Below are 26,045 nucleotides of genomic sequence, written 5' to 3'. Positions count from 1 at the left end.
GCAGATAGGGCTGTGCGATATGGCTTCAGAATTTATATCTCTACATTTTTCATCAAATTGACAATATTCTATATAATATATATATCTCAATAATTATGTTTTTGCTCTGAAATAGCATAAAAGTGTTGTTTTTTTTTTTATCAGAGGAACTATCATTTCATCTCTACAGCCATTGCAGCCATGTAGAATGAATATTTCTAAGGCAATAAATACAAATCTATTTAAAATGATGAACGCATGTTTCCCACAGCTTTTCATTCAATTAACACAAGGGAGAGTAAAATGTATTCATTTTCACTGATTTGCACGTTGATACTTATATTTAACATACAATCAATCATATGTTGAAGCTTAATAAAAATCTTATTATTATTACTGTGGATTATTATAATATAACACTGAATTATTATTATTTTCAGGATAAGATTTGTTAAAGATAAATGTTATGTATTTCTGTGCTATTTACTTCACCCTAAACTGGGGTTTTATTTTGATGCTGCAGTCGTGTTTATTTCCCCTTCACCAGCAGCTTTTATCTTGAAACAGGAAGAGCGATGTTTGTTTGACAGTTCAGAGTGCCGCATCTTGTGAACTTCATGTAACTTCATAGTTTGTAATTGCGTGAATGCTTGAGCCTGCAGTAATTCACAATGTACAAATACAAGCCCCCGCGCGTGCACACAGATCAGCGCGTCACCGGTTCATTCTAAAGCGCACAGACCATTTTTATCTCTATTTAATCATTGCCTTTATCATTAAAATAATCACATATGATCATATCTCCATTTTGATGTTATTTTGATACGTTTTTCAGCCCTGAAAGATCATGAAATGAGTCTACTGATGCACTCAATAAAACGTAATGGGTGAATAAAAAGCTCATTAAAATCATCACGATATTCACGGTATTGTTGAATTTTACCATCGCGATCATATCGTGGGGCCATCCCTAGGTGCAGATAAATGGGGTTTCATTTGAAAACGCAATCATTTTGTTATGTTCACGACTCTCGTCCACACTGGATTGTTGTTTTCCTCCGCCGAGAGTTTCGAAAACACTCTCCTATAGCTGTATACTTTTAAAAACGATAACGTTAGAAACTGTAAATGGAGGTTTTTGACTTAAACGGATTAGTGTGGACGTGGCCTAGAAATGACTAGAGCACTACAGGGGTACAAGGAGAAACTCACTGTGTTTTTTTTAAGGACATCAAAAATAAAACTAAATGCTAATTCTGTGCACTGATTTTTATGAAAACTCTTTTCAACCGGTTTGTTATCTGGATGTTATCTGTCTTTCCCTCAGAGAGCACGTCCTGATAATTAAGAAGCATAAAATGCTCATATGACATCAAAGGGATTCTTCTGTTGCAGCCTCTCTTTAATTAACTCCGATAATGAAGTGAAAAATGTGTCCACTTAAAGGAATGTTCTGGGTTTAATACAAGTTGAGCTCAATCGACAGCATTTGTGGCATAATGTTGATTACCATAATTTATTTTGACTCCTTCCTCCTTTTCTTTAAAAAAGCAAAAATCAATGTTACATAGAGGCACTTATAATGAAAGTGAATGTGGCCAATTTCTGGCAGGTTTAAACAGAAATATGAAGCTTATAATTTTATAAAAGCACTTGCATTAATTATTCTGTTAACTTTGATCTATAAAGTTGTTTAAATTGTCATTTTTACAGTCATTTTAGGGGATTAGGGTTTGTTGACAATACATCGTCATGGTAACGAAGTTGTAAAATTGGCTATAACTTTACACAGAAAAGGTTTATAAGTGATTTTATCACACTAAAACCATGTTTACACACATATCCTTTATGTCTTGTGGTTATACTTTTGAAAAAGTGAGTATTTTATCTTTATTAAATTTGCTCCCATTCACTTCCATTATAGGATTTTTGCTTTCTTTTAAAGAAAAGGTCGAGTCGAAATTGATTTAGCATAACTTATATTGCACCCGGAACATTCCTTTAAATAATGATAATTCAGATGTGTATGACTTTCTTTCTTCTGCTGAAAACAAACATAGATTTTTAGGAGAATATTTCTGCTCTGTTGGTTCTTATAATGTGAATGGTGACCAGACCTTTGAAGGTCCAAAAAGCACAAAGGCAGCATAAAAGTAATCCATATGTCCAGCGGTTAAATCCATATTTTCAGAAGTGATATGATAGGTGTGGGTATGAAACAGAACAGTATTCAAGTCCTTTTTTACTATAAATTCTCCTCCCATTCTCCTCGCCCAGTAGGTGGTGATAAGCAAGAAGAATGCAAATCGCCAAAAACACAAGAAGATTGTGAAAGTGTACATTTATAGTAAAGGACTAAATATTGATCTGTTTCTCACTCACACCTTTTGTATTACTTCTGAAAATGTGGAAGATATGGAGCTGAGATATTCTTCTAAACATCTTTGTTTGTGTTCAGCAGAAGAATGTCACACATCTGGGATGGCATGAGGGTGAGTAAATGATGGGAGAATTCTGCTCTTCTAATGCATTCTTGTTGTTCACAATGAATTCTGTGATGTTTGTGGGCCTTTTAAACTAGTACATCTCATAAGTAGCATCATTTCCCAGATCACTGAAATGTTGTCTGTCGGTGTAATTAATATTACTTTTATATATTTTTTGTAGCCACCATTGACTTCCGGGCGTCTCTGGATCGAGGAGTGTGCACTCAGGAAAAAACACTGAAGACATCTCTAACACTTCCTCACAAGAAATCAGTCACCTTTCCTGCTGATCTTCAGGAAACTCCTGCCAAACCTCAACTCATCCACAAACAACCACCAGCTCTCCCGCCCAAACCCTTCTCCAGAATGACCAATCACAGCACAGGTGAGAACTAAACCTGGCTTTTTCTGACTGACCAATCACAGCACACTTTGATGTCTGATGCCATGAAATAGAGCACAACAATGCCCATTCACTTTTTCAACCGTCTTTGTTTTGGAAGTGTTTTCTTATTCATGTTTTCCATAGGGATTTCATAAAATCTTTCATAAGAGTTCTAAGCCATGAATCACAACAAGTGTTCAAGATTGCGTACTTAACCTTTTTAATTAGGGAATGTTCTACAATCCCACGAAGTATTGCATAGGACCTGAAAACAAAGCAATTGATTTAAAGTTGTTTAATTTAACTATAGAAACAATAATTTATTGCAAAATCTTCATATATATAAAAAATATATTAGTTTGAGTATGTAGGAAAGCAAATTAATTGGGTCATTCAAAGTGCATCATGGGAGATGACGGTCGAAGCAGAGCACTTTTGGTGGGCTTTGTTGGCCTGATTCTCTGGATGGTGGATTGTTTCTCTTCTGGATCATGGGTATGGTAGTTCTTCACCTGAAATTACCCTATTAAATATTATTTTTATAAATAAAGATGATATAAAGTGGAACCATAGATCAGGGGTTCCCAAACATTTGAAATAAATGATTTATTTGAAGTGCCCCCTGATATTTTAAGTAATTTTAGCCTTTCTAAATATAATTATTGTTACATCTTTGCACTTTATTTTTTGTATTATTGTTATATTTTAATTAACCTTTATTACATCTATTGTTTTGTCTTATAATATTTATTTATATATTTCATATCATTTAATTCACCACTGGCATTTCTATCCCAATCAGAGATTGCAGTAAATTCCCAGTAGTAAAACACACACACAATTAAACATAATATTAATTTTTTTAAAGAAACTATATATGTATAATTGGCCTTTATTTTAAGTTTTGGCTGCCGTACAAGGAAATAGTTGGTGGCCGCCTAATTGAAACTTAAAACCCATCAGAAGCCTGTCGGTTCACCAGTGAACAGAACCAGGAGACAAGTAGTTAACTGTACAGGCAATTGTTTTTACTTTTAAAACAAGATTGTTTTGCTGATAATTAAATGATTTATGCTACATCATAACTTTGTATGTCGAGTAGCACGTAATTACTTTTGCATTAAAAATGCCAGTTTCTCCCCAGCAGTTCATTGCATGAGCACACTCTCACTCTCCTTCTCACACACACTCATATGCAGCGTGCACAGGAAGAAAGAGAGTGCGCTCTCATCTAATTGAGATATGAAAATTCCACCGAAGTTATGGACACAAGTTTGGTTTAAAGGAAAATCGACACACTTGATTTAAGTTGTATTCTTGTTTTATTTATTTGGTAAATGGCAGACAAAATTTGGAATCATCCATTTTTAAAATTCAGTATATGGCAGGCCATATTTTTGTTCACAATCTCTACTCTCTCTCAAGAATCACCGGAGTTCTCTTACAAACCTCTAGGGGTTCGGGAACCACCGTTTGGGAAATCCTGCCATAGATCATTATGGGTGGTCATTGTTCAGCTCTTTTGTTATGACTTGAATTGATTCCTGTTTTTATGAAAACAGCTAATACTTGGTGGATTTCTCTTTAGGATTGTGGGTAGTGTATTTCTTCAATTGGAATTTGGCAATTGATGTGAAATTAAGCTACATGGTGAATATTGTATTTAGAGGTCGACCGATAGTGGATTTTGCTGATGCCGATACCTAAGGTGGTTGAAAAGGCTGATAACTGATTAATTGGCAGATAGTTTTTAAAATCACCTTGTTAAATGATTTATAAAATATGTTTAGTCTTTCCTTACTATGACAACATAAATTAAATCCTAGATGTAGTTTATTATTCAACCAAAATCCCAATAATAATAATAAGAAAAAAATTAAGATTTGGTTCATAATGTGGGACCTTTAACTATTAACAAGCCCAAAACAAACAGAGGACTCTTTGTTTTGAAATAACAGACTTGGCTCCTTTTCAATGCTCTACGTTTAAGGATAACTAAATTAATAACTAAACATCCTCCCAGTAATGGATTACAATAATCTAGTCTTGAGGTCATGAACACATGAATTAGTTTTTCAGCATTAGAAACAGAGAGCATGTGTTGTATCATAGCAAGATGGAAATGGAAGAATGCTGTTCTACAAACATTGGAAATGTTGTTTTCAAAGGGCCGATTGCTATCAAATATAACATCTGTTGAAGACGATGTGACCGTACATCCATCGAGAGTCAAATTATATTTTAGCATCTTATTTTTATAGGTTTTTGGTCCAATACTTAGTACCTCTGTTTTTTCAGAATCGAGTAGAAAGAATGTATAGCCATCCAGTCTTTGATATCATTGATAAACTCCACTAACTTAAAGAGTTGTGGAATTTCGTTGTGTTTCGAGGAAATATAAAGTTGGGGATCATCGGCATAACAGTGAAAACAAGTTCCACGGTTCCTGATAATGTCTCCCAGGGGAAGCATATATAAGGAGAAAAGGAGAGGCCCTAAAACTGATCCCTATGGCACTCCATGCTTAACTTTAGTTTGATCTGACAATTCCTCATTTACACAGACAAAGTGTTATTGGTCGGATAAATAGAACCTAAACCAAGTTAATGCCTGTCCACAAATTCAACATAATTCTCAAGCCTATCCAAGAGAATTTTGTGATCTATGGTTTTGAAGGCAGCACTAAGATCTAAAAGCACTAGAAGAGAAATGCAGATGTGATCATATGTTAAGAGCAAATCATTTGTAACTCTGATAAGTGCAGTCTCTGTACTATGATGGTGCCTAAATCCTGACTGAAATTCTTCATATTTAAAATTTTTTGGTAAAAATTAACAGTTGGGAGGACACTACCTTTTCTAGTATTTTCGACACAAACGGGAGATTTGTGATTGGTCAATAACTCTCCAGGATCAAGGATTCTTGATAAGTGGTTTAAAAACTGCTATCTTATATTTTCTTGGGACAATGAGGATAATGAGGAATTCATATTAAGAATTCATATTATTCTTTTAATAGCTTGGTCGGTATTGAATCTAACATGCATGTTGTTGATTTTGATGTTGTGATAAGTTTGTTTAGCTCTTCCTGCAAAGGATTGAAGTTGCTCTTGGGGAATAATATGAGACACTGTCTTTTGCGGTGCTATTACTGATGGTTGCATAATTCCATTTTTGTTTCTGATGATTTAAATTTTATCAGTAAAGAAATGCATCAAGTCAATACTACTGTGCTGGGATTGAATATCTGGTTCAGTCAAAGCTTTATTCCTTACTAATTTATCCACAGTACTGAATAAAAACCTTGGATTTTTGTGATTATTTTCTATGAGTTTGCTCAAATAGATGATGTATATAAAAAAAAATCTTCATTTGGAGAATATATAGGATATAAAAAGCAGAATTTGGTTAATTTTGCAAAATTCGAGTACTCATAAACAAACAATTGATGACTTGAAATTTAGAATTGAAGTTCAACCTTCAACCTTTGAATCTGCTTTTCTTTTATTTATATATATATATATTATACACATACATATATATATTATACACATACATATATATATATATATATATAATACACATACATACATCTCACAAAAGGGAGTACACCCTTCACATTTTTGTAAATATTTGATTATATCTTTTCATGTGACAACACTAAAGAAATGACACTTTGCTACAATGTAAAGTAGTGAGTGTACAGCTTGTGTAACACTGTAAATTTGCTGTCTCCTCAAAATAACTCCACACAGCCATTCATGTCTAAACCGCTGGCAACAAAAGTGAGTACACCCCTAAGTGAAAATGTCCAAATTGGGCCCAATTAGCCATTTTTCCCTCCCTGGTTTCATGTGACTCGTTAGTGTTACAAGGTCTCAGGTGTGAATGGGGAGCAGGTGTGTTAAATTTGGTGTCATCACTCTCACACTCCCTCATACTGGTCACTGGAAGTTAAACATGGCACCTCATGGCAAAGACCTCTCTGAGGATAGCTGTATGGAACCGCTGTATGGTCTATTTTACTTGCATTTAACATTTTTGCTGTTTGGTTAAAATGATGATGCTATTTTGAATTTTAAACCATTTTAGAGAAAATATTTAAATATTGATATGTATACACAGTGTTAGTTAGAAACTAATTACGTAATTATATTTTAAATATGAATTATCGGTACTTGTAAACATTTAAAATATGGAGGCGCTGTTTGAGTGCATGTTTACTAACATTTACTCATACAGTTAAATTTATTTTTAAATAATCAAATCATGCAAACCAAGTAATCCAAATGTAATATGAATAGATTTCATAAAACATGTCATCTAACATTGTCTGACCACAAATGTAGCTATATAATTTGTAATAAGTATGCGATTACTTTACATTTTAGATGTAATCTACACTGTGTATACATTGTAGATTAATCATTAAAATCATTAAAATATATCACAGTATAGTAGTTTTTGCTGTATTGCACTGACCCAATATTAAGTGTAATTATCATGACAGCATGTTTACTGAAATAGTATTTGCAAAGGACGTTCATATCAAATTTGAACAAAAATACACAAAATATATGAATAACCTTTCTATTTTTATTAGATCAACATGAATATTTTGGGAATACTACTATAGATTTGTTTATGTGTATATGTTTCCTTTTTGTGTCCTCAGACTCTTGTCAGTTAAAATTGTCGTGTGCGCAGGGCAAGCTATCTCCTCCACTACCTCCAAAAAAAGTCATGATCTATGTGCCGCCCTCCTCTTCGTCCCCGGTGTCATTCACGCAGAAAGCCCCACCCCTCCTGCAGTATGGTCACCCGCTGCAGCTGCAGTACGGTGGCGTTCACACATCTAGCCGCATAATCGAGGAGCTCCAGAAGGCACTAGCGCTCACCATGCACAGACTGGAGAGGTAAGTCTTTTTTTGGTAATTTATTGTTATTAAGGCGACTGTGGCAAGAGACACAAAACTCCATAAGATGTTGGTTAAAGGAAAAAACCTTGGGGGAAACCAGGCTCACTGTGGGGGCCAGTACCCCTGGTTAAACGGCAAAAAGTCGAAATTTAAAACTTGCAATCTAAGTGTTAGGCGGCAATGTTTAAACAGAAATAAATTGTATTAACTGTAAGATTAATGACTAAAGTTGCGCATTCTTAATTAACTGCAGAAGTGCAAACAGATGCATTGTCTTGTTATTTGACTGAAGGCTGAAATAAATTTATTATGTACATATTCCATTTTAAGTGTGTAGTCCATCCTTTGATCAAGGTGATGCAGTTAGTCATCATCACTGATGACAGAGCTGGATCTGGCAGGCCCAGTATTGATGGGAACTTATTCAAAACTGTTTTAATAGCATCCCAGGGTGATGCCTCAAAAAGCTGGTTGAGAAAATGTCATGAGTACATTTCTGAAAATTCTGTGCAAATGGTGACTACTTTGAAGATGCTAATATATTACATAGTTTTAATTTATTTTGGATTTTCTTATAGAAACAACACAATACATATAGTTCCATTTCTGTTCTACCATAGTTTTGATGACTTTACTATTATCCTTAAATGTGAATAATAATAATAAAGAATGAGTAAGTGACCCTAAACTTTTAACTGGTAGTGTAACTAATGCAGCATAACTATGAATTGATAAATAAATTAGGTGTATGCCTGGCTGAAAAGATGAGTCTTTTGTTTAGACTTAAACAGAGTGTGAGAGTAATCTGATTCCTGAACCATCTTCGGAAGACTATTTCATAGTTTAGGAGCCAAATAGGAAAAAAATCTACCTCCTTTTTTGATATTCTAGGTATTATTAACAGGCCAGAATTTGGCAATCTTAGTGAACATGATGGAATATAGCATTATAGAAAGTCACATACGTACTGTGGAGCTAGACCATTCAAGGCTTTTTAAGTAGTTAGAAGTATTTTAAAATGAATATGAAATTTAACAGGTAGCCAATGTAGTGACCCTAAGATTGGACTGATATGATCATATTTCTTTGTTCTAGTCAGCACTCAAGGTGCTGCATTTTTAACTAACTGGGGGTGAAGGGGAGTGACGCTATCAAGAATGTTAGAGAAGACTGTACCTATCATTTCTGTGATTTACATCAAGTTCTTCAAACAATTTTGGTTTACTGAGATAAATCTGGAAGGTTATTAGTGAAGCTATCTTTAGTGGTCGAAAGAATAGTTGTACCGATTGATAACATGGCATAGATTGAGTGACCTTTGCTAAGCGCAGCATACAAGAGACAAGGTACTGATCTGAGATGTCATCGCTCTGTGGCTGAGTTGCTATATTATCAACATCAATTCCACATGACCAAATTAAATCTAAAGTATGATTATGGCGATGAGTTGATCCTGTCACATTTTGTCTAACCCCAACTGAGTTGAAAATATCGATAAATACTAATCCCAGTGTATAATTCCTTATCTATGTGAATGTTGAAGTCACCAATGATTAGAGCTCTATCCACTGTAACTAGATCTGACAGAAAATGAGCAAATTCTCTAAGGAAATCAGAAAATGGCCCTGGTGATCTATATACTGTAGCAAGAACTATAGATGAGAGATTTTTTATTTATATCTGACAATGTTACATTAAGCATTCAGTTATATCCTTACCTCTGAGTAACACCAAAAAGATCATTGTAAATTGTAGCAACACCTTCTCGACCTTTCAGGCATGGCTCATGTTTATAACAATAACCTTGGGGAGTTGACTCATTTAAATGAATATATTCATCCTGTTTAAGACATGTTTCAGTCAAACAGAGCTAATCTAAAATATGATCTGTAATAATTTCATTTACAATTAGTGCTTTGGATGAAAGTGATCTAATTGTATGATGTTTATCTTAAATCTTTTTGTAATTTTCTAGTTTGATATCAATCACATTTTTTGTGTTTGGTTGTTTGGGGAACAGTCACAGTATTTAAATGAAATCTAGGTGATACAATCTCTATGTGTTCTAGTTTTTGACTTGTGTGACGTCCCAAGGCAGCTAGCAGATGTTCGGATTAACCAGATTGTCTGCTTCCTGGCCTGGGCCCCAGTTAGTCAAATACCATCACTATTAATACTATGAGATAAATTACTAGAGAAGAGAGCGGCACCTTCCCTGGAGGGATGAAGTCCATCTCTCTTTAGCAGGTCAAGTCTACCCCAAAAATGTTATGTTATTCTCCTGACATCCAGCAATTCAGTGACCCTAATCTACTATAAACCTTGTCACCACAATGAGCAGGGGGCTAGAGCATATTACAGTGTCTGACATCGTTTTTGCAAATTCAAACACCTCATTAACATTATATCTAGTGATCTTTGACAGGCGAAGTGAATAACAATTTTAGAAAATCTACATTTAGCATTAGCCAGCACTTGTAAATTGTATCTGATGTCAGATGCTCTTCCCCTGAAATGCATTTAACAATAGTGTGTGGAGTCTTTATTTCCATGTTCCTTACAATAGAAACACCAATAACAAGGGCTCTTTCAACATGATTCTCAGTGGGTGCATCACTGAGTGAGGAGAATTGATTGCAAATCCTAACTGGATAGGGAGAGTGGTGTCACTTTGTTGAGAGAGTATGCCGCCGAGACATCACCCAAACGCCCTGCTGTGGGGGCTCTAGAGCCGGAACCAAAGTGTGTGTGTGTGTTGCTCGATGTACCACCCGCATCCACAACGGTATCTACCGGCTTATTTTTCTCACTGACCTTCACTAGCATTTGGATGCAGGACTCTAACTCATTTTACTTCTCTGTCAGCCTGACTAATTCCTTACATTTATCACATGTGAATCCCTCACTGCTGACGGAAGAAGCTATATTAAACATGTGGCATGTAATGCAGGAAGCAATAATATGAGCGGATGCCATAACTTGCCGCAGTGGTTTATTGTTGTTGGTTGTTCCTGAGCGGCGAGGGTTTGAGATAGATGGGAATCCCTCATGCAATTGTTTTTTGTTATGTGTGATAATACTGAGTTTGTGTGCAATTGAGGAGTCAAACAAAGCAGTTCAAGTAAGACTATATTTTACATCTCCTTTTCACACTGCACACTCTTTGTCTCTTGGACTCTTCATTCAAACGAAAACACTCTCTCTGAATACAAATTCTCAAACAGGCTCTTAACTCTTTCCCCGCCAAACACGGAATTTTCCGGGTTTTATGAAAAAACACTTCCCCGCCAAACACGGAATTTTCCGGGTATCCGTGTTTTAGGTGGTATACGGTAAGGAAGACCCGCGCGCATGTTTTGAAAGAGTACGCAACTCTTTGATCAAAGAAACAGACTGTGATCGTCACACCATACTAATACTAAAGCACTTGTTTGATAAAAATGCCTTTTTCTCAGCTTTTTGTCCGAAATGTTGTTTTTGACAAAACCTACCTCTGTTCAAGTGGCAATAAAAAAGAACAAATTAAGATAAAATAAAATTGTTTTTTTTGCCTAAAAGCAGAGGCTCAGATCTTTATTTTGATATATAGCATCTTCATATATTCATGGAAGAAAATATTCTGCGGGCCATTAAATTTTAGCGAAAATTGTCAAAAACCCTGGCGGTGGCTGGCAACTTTTTTTAAAAACGCTGGCGGGGAAAGAGTTAATAACACACTTCAAACACTCTTAGAAAACATGTTATGCCACACTCTCGTGTCACTCTCTCTCCCACACGGACACGGTGTGCCTTATCAGGTCTCCCTCCACCATCACTATAATGAGAGATAGGAGTTAAATCATAACCCAGGTGACGAGGCTTAACACACTCCCTCTCCTGCAGACAGTCACATGACCATGCCCCCCCATGGCACATAATGGTTGTTCTTGATAAGTGGTACTGTGAGATCAATGCAATAATCAGTGTAACACAGAGGAGAAAACAGGTGTGCGCTGTAAAATTGCGATAAAAATAGAAAGCGGATGCACATACAAAAAAGGAACACCGTTGAATCGCGATTAGAGAATAATGCAGGTGAAAACCTGATGCGTGCAGAAAAATGGCATATATTAAAGATTAAAAGCTTTAAACGGAGAGATAAGCGATGCTAAAACAGCTAGGAGGCTACAAACACAGACTCGAGCAAGGCGCCTGCTGCAACAGGATCTGTTTTCTGGTGTGGGGAGAGAAACATTGTGAACAATGTAATCGTTAAGAGGTGTAGGAACCAGAATTGTTCAATTCTTTATGATTCCCTAGACATAACTATCTGTAAAGCATGGTTTACAAGGATCCACATCCACAGGACTTAAGTTTGTTCTGCAAAATCCAGCTAGAAAGTTGTCCCACCTCAAAATGGATGACTTTACAGTTCAAATATAACACAGATTTAAAATAAAATATTAAATAATTCAAATAAGCTGTAATGTTCCTTTAATATCTTCATTAGAGCTCCTACAGAGTCCATGATGTTTTGTGTGAATGAGGTTACACCACTGCAGTCACTGACCCAGCTTACACACCAACACACACTTTATAACCCAGTTAAACAGCACTGCTTCACTCTCTGTGTGTGTATGTGTGGGTGTTTGTGTTTGTACCCGATGGGTATCAGACTGGCACTGTAACATACAACCAGCAGTGCCAACTTCTGTTCAAATGAAATCCTGCCAGAAGAAGTTGTGTTAGATAATGTTTGACCCACTGCTTACTCTCACCATATAATGAAAATGAGGACTGACTTTATATAACAATAAAAGCACCATAAATGTTGTTCATGCAGGTTGGGCATTACATTTCAAGTCTTCTTAAGTCATACGATAGCGTTGTGTTAAGTTCTTAAGTAAATTTAAGCCATTGATCCACGGTTAGCTAACCTTGCTCATCCGTGTTTCACGATTGTCTATTTGCCAAAGTAACTCCTAGTTGTATCTAAGTAGCTGGCCAACTTAATAAAAGGTAATAACAATGTGTATGTTTAGTATATCTTCATGTCTATTATGGTTGTCCGGTGTGTCTGACTTTGATTCAAGTTAACGAAAACAAATTTGAATCTTTTTACCAATTCAAGAGAATCGAATTGGGGCCTGGGTAGCTCAGCAAGCAAATACGCCAACTACCACACCTGGAGTCGCAAGTTTGAATTCAGGGCATGCTGAGTGACAGTCAGGCTTCACAAACAACCAATTGGCCCAGTTGCTAGGGTGGGTAGTGTCACGTTGGGGTAACCTCCTCGTGGTCACTATAATGTGTGGTTATTTTTTGCAGAAGTAATCATTTTCTCTTCAAAATTTAGTGAAGTGAAAATCAAAAAGTTAAATGAAGTGATATACACCACTCTTTTTGAAGTGATTTTTTTTTTCTAAGATAAGATTGATTATAAACTGGAACAGGAGAGAATGTAAACCTTATGTTTATGTGAATTTATTTTTCAGCTCTGTGGGTCAGTACAGTGTTCCTCTGCCTTCGGTGGTGCTCGACTGTGATGATGATAAAGAAAACATTCCCAATGAATCCGACTATGAGGACCTGCCCAGCATGTATAAAGAGGAAGATGAAGAGGAAGATGAAGATGAGGATGAGGATGATTCTCTCTTCACGAGTGAGTTCTCATTTCACAGAGGAGAGAGAGAGGAGAATCAGGTCACCGGGCTGTACAGCTCCTATATTCTTGAATGGGAAAAGACCAAGATTATCTAATAACATAGCATTCAGTTATAAAATCTTATAAAAAAATACAGACCAATATGCAAAAATATAATTATAATACCTGCAAATACTGGGCCAAGCACACCTACACCATGTGAATAAGTATGATTGCACGTCACTGATAATGAAAATCGGTATAAGAATATAATTACAGTATCTTATATTACAATACAATTAATTAAAACTTTTGACCAATAGGTGGCACTGTCACAAAGTTTATATGGTACAGTCAGGGTGTGGTGACTATGACTCATACAAAGGTTTAATGTCAATAGATCAAAGCGTTGCCAAAATACAGATTCAGATCCTTTTATGAGTCTTGCCATCTATTTCGTTGTTGGTTATTCAAGAACCGTTTGGTCTATTGACAAACTTTTGATGATTTTTTTGTTGTGAGTGTCTTTAGATGATATATGACAAATTGAATGGGAATCGGCCTAAAAGGGGTTAGAAAAAGTAGATTTCAATTCAAAATGGCGGAGATCATCGTACTCTGCATTAACCAAATAAGCTAAGGACACAAATCTCATGACATTGGCCACATTTTTCAAAAGATATAAACAATTAATTAGATCATTTGATCACTAGGTGGCGCTGTCCCCAAACTTTGAGTACCCTTAGGACATGACCCCGATGACACATACCAAATATCATAATGATACGCCAGTGGGTTTCTAAAATACAGCAATTTAAGCAAAATTCAAAATGGCTACCGCCCAGCATGGCCAACATTGGAAAACCATTCGACTAATTATGCCCTAAGACTCTATAGAGACCAGTCTCGCGATTTTAGGGAAGTTTTGTTAGGGTTTGAGAAGTTGATTTGAAGTGCACCGCTCTTTTTCACCCAATTTGATGTACACACGTGCGTGTGCGTGTGTGTGTGTGTATAGGCACACTGGCGTTGAAGATCTTGAGGAAAGACTCTCTTGCAGTAAAGCTGAGTAACAGACCATCTGAGCGTGAGCTTCAGGAAAAGAACATCTTACCAGTGCAGACGGATGAGGAGAGACTGCAGTCCAGACAACAGATAGGAACCAAACTCACACGGTAAACACACACTGGCCATGAAATTGTATTTTGAGATTTTATTCATTGTTGGTGGCTTATGCAGACATTATTCCACATATTGCATGTGTTGCAACTAGTGCTGTCAGTCGAGCAAAATGTTTAAATGCAAATAATCTAAGATGTTTCATAGTTAATCGTGATTTATTGCAGATTATGAAAGTGCTTAAATTTGACTCTTTTCGTTTTCCTCTTAGAAAAGAAAACGAAACAATTTGTAACAATCTTTTATTGACATTTTCCAAACAAAGTATACCACAGCATGTGACATTAAAGGTTTCCCCAAAGTCTAAGTGGTAGGTTAGCTAACTTAAAGGTTGCGTATTCATTGCAATGCACATTAAATCTCTTAAACCCTCATCCTCCATTAATAGTGGCTTTCCACTTTGCTACAGCAATTGTGAAGCCGCATTTACATGAGTCATGCCTCTTTGAACTCCACATGAAAAGCACTTGCAGATAACGTTTCTGGTGTGTACATCAGTCTAATGTTACCGCCCTAATCCGACCAGTGTTCAGAGCTCGTACGGAGCTGAATAAAATATCAGAATCTCATGTGAAAACTGGTAAATGCCTTAAACGTGTCAAAGACTAGTTAGCGTAAATAAGCGTTAAACATTTAAATTACTCACATGCTGTATCACGTTTTACACTGAGAGCATTTTTCCTGCGTAACAGAGCTGCAGCGCTACAGTAAAAAATAACATTCTAGGTAACTTCATTAAGTAGTTCCTAATAACGACCATAAACTATGAAATGGTTATCAGGTGTGGGTCATTGAGAACTATCACGATCTTGATTCATTGAGTCTCTAAATCATGGTAATTAATTTACATGGAACGGAACCCAAACCTCAGAAAAGAAGAATAAACTCTTAAACTGCTTAATCGTGTGGATTCAGTCAGATTTCATGGTGTTTGTGTAGCTTTCTCTGTGTGTTTAACTTGTGTTTGTGTGCGTTTATCAGGAGATTAAGTCAGAGACCCACAGCAGAAGAACTGGAGCAGAGAAATATCCTCAAACGTGAGTAACACGACTCGCACTAATCCTACACAACCATTCTCATGTAGCATACGTGTATACAACAATACCGCAGTGTAAACAGCAATAACGAGTATGACTGAGAAATATCCTTGATCAACAATTGATAATGTAAATGAATTAAAATGATTGGGGAGGGGTCAGACATGCTGACACTTTTGTCTTAGGTAACATGTACACTAACTTTTTAACCAACTTTATTAGGGGCAAAATTGATCGGTGTTGTGAAAATAACACCTTAACTTGGGAAGCTTTAATTTTTGAAATTATTATATTGATCGTTTTCACACAATAATATTGAAATGGTTTGTTTATTATTGTTTATTAATCATAGTTTTAGACATGTATTCATTTGCTTTTTATTATGGATTTTATATAGTTTAATACTGAAAGTCTGGGACTGAGACGAGACTAAATCTCTAAAATCTATACATAAAAGGCATTTGACCTCAACACATTTTGTGCCCCAAGCCTTGGGTAATTTCTGATCCTGCTGGGTCATAGAATAAAATAAAGAGTGTACAAATTAAATTTGTCATTGAAAAGGGTTGTTCTATTTTTAGTTTATTAGTGCTGGTCTTCTCATCATCATGTGACCTGTTTCTGTCCTACAGCTAGTAATGAGCAGGAGGAGTTGGAAGAAAAGAGAGAGATCAGACGCAGACTCTCACGCAAGGTATTATGAACAGTTGACTTGATAATTTCATTGTCTAGTGTCAGTGTGATTTAAGTTATAACTGTGATGTACAGTATGTGAAGGAAATCTTTGATTTGTGATGACCTCACTTAGATGTTGTGTTTCAGTTGAGTCAAAGACCCACAGTGGAGGAGTTACGACAAGCCAAGATCCTGATTCGGTTCTGTGATTACGTGGAGGTGGCAGACGCTCAGGATTATGACAGACGCACAGACAAACCCTGGACACGACTCACTGCAGCCGACAAGGCAAGTGTGATTGTCACTTCAATAAGTTTGATCATCAAGATTATTTTGGCTACTGCCTGCAATTATTTACACCCATATTTAAAAGCTCACGTTGCACACATACAGTGGACTAGTTGCAACACACACAAATCAATAAAAAATCATTCATAAATAATATTGTATATGATTACAATCTTATGATGAACATAAAATTAGTTTTTAATCCTGTCTTTGAAAGCCTGTGATTCAGGCTCTGTTTGCTCTTTCTCTGCCATTTTTTTTAAATTCATTCTAACGCAGCAGAGCACTCGCCATGTGCTCATCCATTGATATTCGGTCTATTTTGTGATCCCAAGCACCTCTTCCACTGTTTATTTGAATTTCTTGGCCTCTGAGTGGACGATAAGCAGAGGTTTTCAGGTCTTGTTACTTGATTTAAAATACAATATAAAGTGATGGAAATCTGTGAAAAGTTCAGTTTGTAAGTAGATCTGTCAGAATTAACATGTTAATGCATGCAATTTAAATTAAAATGTCAATGATCAAGTGATTGAGAGAGAATCAGTCAGCCCGCGCATCTTATCACGCGGATTGCTGAGCTCGTTACACCTGAGAATTCACGTGAGTGTAGGCTCACGCCTTTCACTGCGGTATCCTCGCACAACTCGCCACGCGCCCCATCAATAGTGAGAACCACCATATAGTGACCATAAGGAAGCTAACCCACATGACTCTACCCACCCTAGCATCCGGGCCAGTTGGTTGCTTAGGAAGCCTGGATGAAGTCACTCAGCGCGCCCTGGATGCGAGCTTGTTGCTCTAGGGGTTGTACATAGACTTTACATTTATGTGTCAACTTATTACAGTATATACCAGAGGTAGACCGACATATTGGTGCTAATAGTTGCTTTTTGGAACTATCGGTTATCTGCAAAAATCTATGCCGATAGATGCTGATAGTTTTTTGGTTTTTATTTCTCTGGGGCCGGCGATGGAGGAGTCTACAGTTAGAATGGCTTAGTTCTACAGTATCAGTAACAGCAGCCTCAAGAGGTGAAATTTTAATCAGTGAAACCTCCTGGGGATTTGCTGTATCTAAATCTTTTACAATTGGCAATATTCATCCATATTTGTATCCTCACTTCAATGCATATTTTGTTATTTTGATTAGATAATCAAGTGTTCTAAGTTGAACTCTTTAAGACCTTTTAAGATCTGAAGGTGTTTATAAAGATCCTGTTTCCGTGGCATACCCGAAGTTATAGGCTTATAACAAAAAAAAAAACTCAATTATCATTGTATAGAAAACATTTGACATTTTTAATTATATAGATTATGATACATTCTGTAATTGCTGAAAAATCACCTTTTTTATTATTACTTATGGTTCTGATTTATATATCTCTGGGTTTAAATGAAGTAGCTCTGAAAAACTGCTTTTGTTTTGTTCCCAATCATGTCAACTGTACCTGAGAAAGCAATCAAAATTTATAGCATTACAGAAATATTTGACCCTAGTGTTCAAATACGTCTCCATGTGCATGTGGTGCCATGCGAGGGTCGGACGTGTGAACGGCTAGCTCTGCACACTTTGCTAGTTTTTACATTAACATTTACATGCCCGCAGCAAGCATTGTCCTTCATAAAGTCAATGGACTGAGTAAGTCATTGTGTGATGCAGCCGAGAGGACCTGGCTCACTGAACATTCACTTAAACATCCGAGGAAACTGACTGCCGCCTTTTTTTGTTGGTTCTGCCTAGTGGCTGGAGTTTGTTTTGTGGAATAACACTCCTTCGCGACAGTATGTGGATGAATCTGCACGTTCTTTGTGCTTATGCCTCCTATTGGATGGAGTTTGTTTTGTGGAATATTTCTTACAAATCATTAGTGATTAGGGCATGTGTTACACTCGTGTAACAGCCGGCTTTCTGAACATTCGTTTGACTGTCTGAGGAAAATGCTGGTTCCACTAGCGGCTGGAGTTTGTTTTGTGGAGAAACACACCTTCCAGATGGTTATGTGGATGAATCTACACATTCTTTGTGCTTCATATTGGCTGGAGTTTGTTCTATAGATTAATTTCTGTTGTGTAATTCTGTCTCACAAAATGTGTAATGAAACGCCGGACTGGAGTTTAAAGGGATGAATGCCAGTTGCTGCTGTCGTGCTCCAGGTTAATGCGCACATTTTTCTTTTATCTGTTTTTTCAGGGTTTGTTTGTTGCTCTAATGTTGGAATATGATCTTTATAACATACAACTAAACATCTACAATTCAAATGTATAAAACAGATTAAAGATTAAATTAGGAGTCGTCATTATTGTTTTAGCAGAAATTCAGGGCCAAAGGCTGATTTTGGCTAATGTTTATGAACCTAATGCTGATGATCAGGGCTTTTGTTTATAGATCTTGAAGGGATGCATGTTGCAAGCCGCTGGCACCCCTCATGATATAATATTGGGAGGAGACTTTAATCTTTTGATGAACCCCTAGAACAACATTGACAATTCGCAGGATGTGTAAAAATCACGGTCTTACAGATATTTGGAGATATTTGAACCCATCTGTTAGGGACTATACATTTTTTTCATCAGTCCATAAAATTTTGTCTAGAATAGATTTTTTTTTTTTTAAATCGAAGTCCCTCATTTCATCTGTTGTTGATTTCTCAATTAGAAACATTTTAGTCTCGGATCATGCTATGGTGAGTTTAGAGGTGTTGCCACATATGGAGAAAAGGAAATCAAATATTTGGCGCTTTAATGTATCCCTTTTGCAAAATCCTGAACTCCAACAAATGCCAAAGGCTGAAATCAATGTCTATATGGAGACCAACTGGTCCTCAGTATCCTCTGTGGGTGTGGCTTGGGAGACACTTAAGGTGGTTCTTAGGGGTTGGATCTCATACAGTATGCTTCATTCACCAAAAAATCCAAAGTACGAGAACTTGTGGAGTTGGTAGGGATTATTAAAAGTGCTGAGGCAGAGCTGAAATGCAGAATGTCGTCTGATGGCCTCAGACAATTGACCCAATTGAAATACAGATATAATACTATTTTGTCACAGAACATGGAGTTTTGGCTATTCTGGGCAAGACAGTCATATTTTGAGTCTGGGGACAAATCAGGGAAGATTTTGGCTACATGTATAAAACAGAGAGAGTATTTTTCTGCCATTCCCTCAGTGAAATCTGCTGGTGGTGAAATATTTACCTCAGCCATTGATATTAATAATGCTTTTATAGAATTCTATCTTGATCTCTATAGTTCCACATCTTCGTCTACTGATGAAGTCATTTGAAACTTAACCATTAGAACTCCCTAAATGAATGAGCAAAAAAATTCTCTTGATTCTGAGATAACCTTGGAGGAGCTTGGCGAGGTAATTAAGGTCTTGCCTGCAGGGTTAGGGTTAGGGCTCTAGGGCCAGATGGTTTTGCCGCTGAATTTTTTTAGATCTTATGCTACAGAACTGACTCCACTTTTGTTAGAAGTTTATACGGAATCATTACAAATCATTGGAAAGCTTCGGCCAACCATGACACAAGCCTGGATCAGTCTGATTTTTAAAAAGGACAAAGATCCAAGCGAGTGTAAGAGTTACAGTCCAATTTCCCTGATCCAGCTAGACATAAAAAATTCTGGCTAACCGATTAAGTAAAGTTATGACAGCTCTTATACATATAGTGGAATCACTGATCATTTGTGTTAGTCCAAAATTATCTGTAATTTCTTTCATATAGATGAGGTGGGTTTATTCATGGCCACAGCTCTTCTGATAACATTAGTAGTTTCATCAATATCAGTGCCGAATGATCAGACTCTGGTGGCTGCCATCTCACTTGATGCTGAAAATGCATTTGGTATGGTAGAATGGGATTATCTTTTTAAGATTTTTGAAATATACGGATTCGGGAATACTTTTATTGGATGGATTAAGTTACTTTATAGATTGTTCCCTGTAACAGCGGTACAAACAAATTGATTAAATTCTGATTATTTTATTCTGAATAGGGGACCCAACAGGTTTGCCCTGTTTCCCCATTATTGTTCTGTCTTGCACTGGAACCATTAGCAGCCGCGATAAGAAGGGAAGACAATTTTCCAGGGGTGGTGGCGGGAGGTGTGGCAGATAAGCTTTTGCTTTACGCAGATGATATTTTATTATTCATCTCTGACCCCATTAGATCTATACCTTGCCTCCACAGAATTATTAATTCCTTTTCAAATTTCTCGTGATACAGAGTCAATTGGTCTAAATCCGAAACTTTGACTCTGACAGTGCACTGCCTTGTAACGACTTTCCTGCCTTTTGCCTTCTAGTGGCCCAAACAGGGCATTAAGTATTTGGGCATTTTATTCCCAGCGAATTTGTCTGATTTAGTTAGTTCATTTTGAACTCTTAATAAAATGGTTTTCGAGTGATATGGGCAGGTGGGCTTTGTTAAATGTATCTTTGATTTGGAAGGTTAATGTTATTGAAATCAATTGTATTCCAAAATGTAACTACCTGATACAATCTCGCCCTGTAAATGTCCCCCTCTCTTTTTTCAAGTAATTTGATAGCATAGCGAAGTCCTTCATTTGGAAGTGTACTAGATTACATTTTAATAAGTTACATAGGCCATTTGACAAAGCTGGACTAGGCCCACCCAAGAGTTTATTTTATTATTTTGCATTTGGTCTCAGACATTTGGCTCATTGGTCGCTCTAGGAGATGTGATTGCTGCTTTTGGAAAAGGTCATGAGGGATCAGTGTATTACTCCCTGCTAATTCAGAGTCTGGGGGACTGAGCTTCAACTTCTCGCAAGAGATTATGGGAGAAATATTTAAATTTGGTATTGGAGGAGGGAGTTTGGGCTAGGATTCTAAAAAATGTCAAGTCTGCATCTAGAGACACAAGGGTTTGCTTTATGCAATTTAAGATTTTACATGGATTCTATTGGACCCCCCTCTAGGTTATATAGGCTTGGTCTTAAAGACATCCACTTGCTGGCGATGCCAATCAGAAGATGGAGACACAACCCATGTTTATTTGGGGGTGTGTTAAGATTCAAGAATTTTGGTTGAAGGTTCAGAGTTGTGTGACCAATCAAATTTTACTTTGCCCCAGACTCTGGGTCCATCAGAGCTTAATGGGTTAAAATAAGAATTAAATATATTATGAAAACAAACTGTAAACTTTGGAACTCAAAACTAGCTAGCCAGTCCTAAAATAGCATATCCTGCTAATAAACTGTAAAGCAGTTTTGCAAAGAGGCTGTTATTGAAGGATAGGCAATTTAAAAACTATATTTGACTTGAGAAATGGCGGAAAATGGTTATGAATATGACTTGTGTATCATTATAGAGCCACAGTCATGCTTGGCTTTGAGCATGATTATTTACTTTAGATTATTTTGGGATGTCATGCACTACAGCTTCTGTTTTTAATAAATTACATTTAAAGTGCTAAAATATACCATCTACTCCACTTTCCCACATGAATAAAAACAAGCAGCTTCGAAATAAGTATTCTTTGTATTGAGCATGAGCTTGTGTTTCCGGTTTCCCATGTATGGTTTGAACAGGAGTGAACAAATTGTAGGTTGACCTCATCCTTATGTGGACCATGGAATGATTTGTTTAATGTCAATCTTTACCTAGAAGATAAGGTCCCTAACATGTAAATTAAGGTTAATAGTTGATCTCTATGTGTGCTGTGTAATGATATCACTTTATCCCGGACGTGCGGTCATTTTTCAGATTTATCAGACTGCTTGATGGCACGATTGGCCAATCAGAATCAAGAAATCCAGAGAGTTGTTTAATATACATTTTAGCATGACAAACAGATGTATTGACCAATCAGCATCCAGGAGCAACTATACATTTTTTAGACATTTGGGTGAGATTTAGTTTGTCCAGTGCTGGCATCACGGGTCAGTTGTGCTCAATTGACTGTTCATTTAGTCAGATCTAGGAGAACATGTTTCTAATCCATCGGAGAAGACAAAAGGATATTTGACACAAACAGCACAACATTGAAACTGGTCTGCATCAGATAAATCCACCTGTCAGGTTTCATCATTACTTCTCAAAATACAGTCTGAGCTCACTGAAGCTGACTGTATGACGTTTGAATTTTACTTTCACAAACAGACAATCATTCACTCATGACTGTTTAAGCTGACTGAGGGTCAGGATACAATAGAATTGAAGAGAAATCCTGCAGACGTCATGGATGACACATGCAGCGAGTGACAGCGGTGTGTTCAGAGACACCTAAAGCTGTATTGATGATGGTGACTCTGAGCTTTTATTATTTAATGATGACACTGTTATATAAATGAAAGGATAACAGAGATACAATGAGAGGCTCAGCACTGCTGGGATTTCACAAGATGCCTTAAACCCCCTTAACCGTGTTTAAAATAAATAGCATCTTACTAGTAGAAAGAGAGAACACACTGAGGCCATACTGTAAGTTTTGTGTATAAATGTTTTAAGAGGTTTCAGGCAGGTGCAGTGAAACATGAACTGTGTTGAAAGCTTTACTGTGTTTTACTCTGTTATTTTTTTACATTGCAGGCTGCTATCAGGAAAGAACTGAATGATTTTAAGAGCCATGAGATGGAGGTGCATGAGTCCAGCAGACATCTGACCAGGTGAACAATATCATTAACTTGCAAATGGACTAGCTTCAAACAAAAAACAAAATGGTGAAATTTGGCACACAGATTGAGGGTAGTCTCAAAAGTCATCTTGACAATTTTGAGGTCACCCAGTCAAACTCTATAGTGCCTCCATCAGCTCAAAGCTTCTCTTTTGCTTCTAACTTTTGAACCCTTTGGACAAAAAAAAAAAAAAAAGAAAATTCTTCTGGTTTCGTAAAATAAATAATTACTTTTTTCTCAGATCATTTGTCTCATGATCTTCAGTCCAAGCCACACAATACAGTTACTGAAAAATGTCTCTGCAATGCTTTGTCCTATCAAATTGAAATTTGGGATGCATCATTGCTACCATGATCCAAGCATGCATGCCAAGTTTGGTGACAGTGCCACATTTTTGTTTTGCTTGTTACTTTTTAATTAATTGACATAAAATCATGATGGAGGTCTCTTGGGATTCCCCAAGTCATGAGGAGTCAGGTGACACCAAAGGTTGGATGTTCAAACCTTCCCTCAGCTAGTTTTAACATTTTGCCTCTATTGTACTGGAGCTCTTTGCATTGTGAATGCCAACAACGCTAAAATGTTATAATAATTTAGAAATTGTTTTGTTTTAATGAGGGGCCAAGCACCGAAGGTTTCAACCAATAACTTTTGAACCCTAAGGCCTAGAAACAAAATTTCCTTAGTCGCATCATTTCAAACCTCCACCATATTTTCTGGTATATTTAATTTTCAGAAAAACAACTTTTTCTAACCGATTCCCTCCAAATTTTGCACGTATCATCTAGAGGCAGTCATGACAAAAAGTTATGGAATTTACGATGATATACCGCATCAACGAATCTGACAGCGAGCATGCAAAAATGGACATAAGGCTGTACCTTCACAACGCTTAAGCATATTGACACGAGACGTATACACTGATTAGCCACAACATTAAAACCACTGACAGGTAGGGCTGGGTATAGAGTTCGATACATTTTAGGCACCGACCGAATTGCCTCTAAGCAATCGAGTATCGGAAAATGTCTTGTCGTTCTGTACCAAATTTCAATACCTAAGGGGGTTCATCTCGTCAATGTCAGTGATAAGCATGTAGCATGCTAGATGTGCCCAAATCTAAAAGTGCTGGTATCAGAAAATTTTTTGAGTTCCAGGGACTGAGAATGTTATCAGTAACATAGCTAACACTGTTCTACATTACAGAGAAATACTAAACTGTAGTAATGAGCCTTTAAAATATCATTTTTATAAGCGCATGCACGAAGCGAGCCGCAGAGACACCGGCAAAAGCGGTAATGATCCTGAATGTGTCGGAAAAACCAGCAAGAGACTGTCTGAACATTTTGTTAATTTATAGAGAGATTTGCACATTCTGGTTGAGCAAACAGACGATGATCTCGGGATCAATGATGGTCATCGCCAATAGCTGATGCCTTTGAACATGTCATGATGATATTTGGCTCGTTTTCCCATTAATCTATTAAATTATTTGTATTATTATTAGACTATTATTATTATCAAATTAATATAACAAATAATTTGCCCGTAGACAGACACACGCTTGAAGAAACACTCTTTATTATATTATTAAGTACAGGTGACAGAAAAGCCGCATATGCGCATATATGACGCGCTGATACAGAGGCGTGCAGTCTCGTAAAACACGCGCATCTAAAGATCTCACACTTTGTTTCTGCCTTCCGATTTAAATTTTTTATGAGTGTTGCAAATTACCTCAGACATCTCAGCTCAGGAGGTGCTTTGAGTTCAGGTCACTTTATTTCCACAGAGTAATTCATTGTGAACACAACTCTGCAGCCTGTAAAATAATACAAACTATATAAAATAAATTATATAAATTATCATCATTATAATTATTATTTTTATATTTATAATTGTTTTTATGTCTTTTTTATGTCATATTTTATAAGTAATTTTCCACCTGTTCGTTTAGACGGATTCTTGCCTGACGCTAAATGGAATGGTGGTTATGTATGTGTGTGTGTGTGTGTGTGTGTGTGTGTGTGTGTGTGTGTGTATATATATATATATTAGGGCTGTCGATTTAAAGCGTTAAACATTTATGTTTATGATGCAACACACCCGAGACGCTACACAAGCATGTCTGACGCAGGTGTCCATTGACGGGTCCTTAAACAAGTCCTCATAATAAATCTCTGACTGATTGACAAATTCACTTGTGAAATGGATTGCTGTGAACTGTGTGCCAATGATTGACTTATGATCAGTAATATGGTAATAAACAATACATTGAATTCTAAAGCTGCTTTTTGTATTGTCTTATCAATGATGAACTCTTCTGCCACAAGAATGTAATGGATTTTAATGATCTGAATATATTTATTATATATATATATATATATATATATATATATATATATATATATACACCTCACCTAAAGGATTATTAGGAACACCTGTTCAATTTCTCATTAATGCAATTATCTAATCAACCAATCACATGGCAGTTGCTAATGCATTTAGGGTGGTCTGGTCAAGACAATCCTGAACTCAACTGAATGTCAGAATGGGAAAGGTGCTTAAGCAATTTGAGCATGGCATGGTTATGGTGCCAGACGGCATGAGATTCAATCTGCTCAGTACTGGATTTTCACAGCATTTCTAGGATAAAGAATGATGTGAGGAAACATCAGTATGGCGTCCTGTGAAGATCAGAGCCACTGATTCAAGCTGATAACAACTGCCGAGGTATGCAGCAAAGCATTTGTGAAGCCACAACATGCACAACCTTGAGGCGGATGGGCTACAACAGCAGAAGACCCCACCGGGTACCACTCATCTCCACTACAAATAG

General features: G+C 36.7%; 1 protein-coding gene across 3 annotated transcripts in view; it reads left to right on the top strand.

The window, feature by feature from the left end:
* LOC127649626 (phosphatase and actin regulator 1-like) overlaps positions 1-26,045 on the top strand; it is a 66,869-nt gene that overhangs the window by 35,701 nt on the left and 5,123 nt on the right. For all 3 annotated transcript variants that reach the window (XM_052134839.1, XM_052134838.1, XM_052134837.1), the window contains exons 5-12: positions 2,647-2,850; positions 7,525-7,765; positions 13,243-13,409; positions 14,410-14,566; positions 15,552-15,607; positions 16,240-16,301; positions 16,430-16,570; positions 23,121-23,197. In XM_052134839.1, coding sequence (XP_051990799.1) covers positions 2,647-2,850; positions 7,525-7,765; positions 13,243-13,409; positions 14,410-14,566; positions 15,552-15,607; positions 16,240-16,301; positions 16,430-16,570; positions 23,121-23,197 — 1,105 coding nt within the window. The remainder of the gene's footprint in view (positions 1-2,646; positions 2,851-7,524; positions 7,766-13,242; positions 13,410-14,409; positions 14,567-15,551; positions 15,608-16,239; positions 16,302-16,429; positions 16,571-23,120; positions 23,198-26,045) is intronic.

The sequence above is a fragment of the Xyrauchen texanus genome, chromosome 9 (assembly GCF_025860055.1).
Source record: "Xyrauchen texanus isolate HMW12.3.18 chromosome 9, RBS_HiC_50CHRs, whole genome shotgun sequence".
Taxonomy (NCBI): Eukaryota; Metazoa; Chordata; class Actinopteri; order Cypriniformes; family Catostomidae; genus Xyrauchen; species Xyrauchen texanus.
This window is presented reverse-complemented; position numbering and strand designations above follow the sequence as displayed.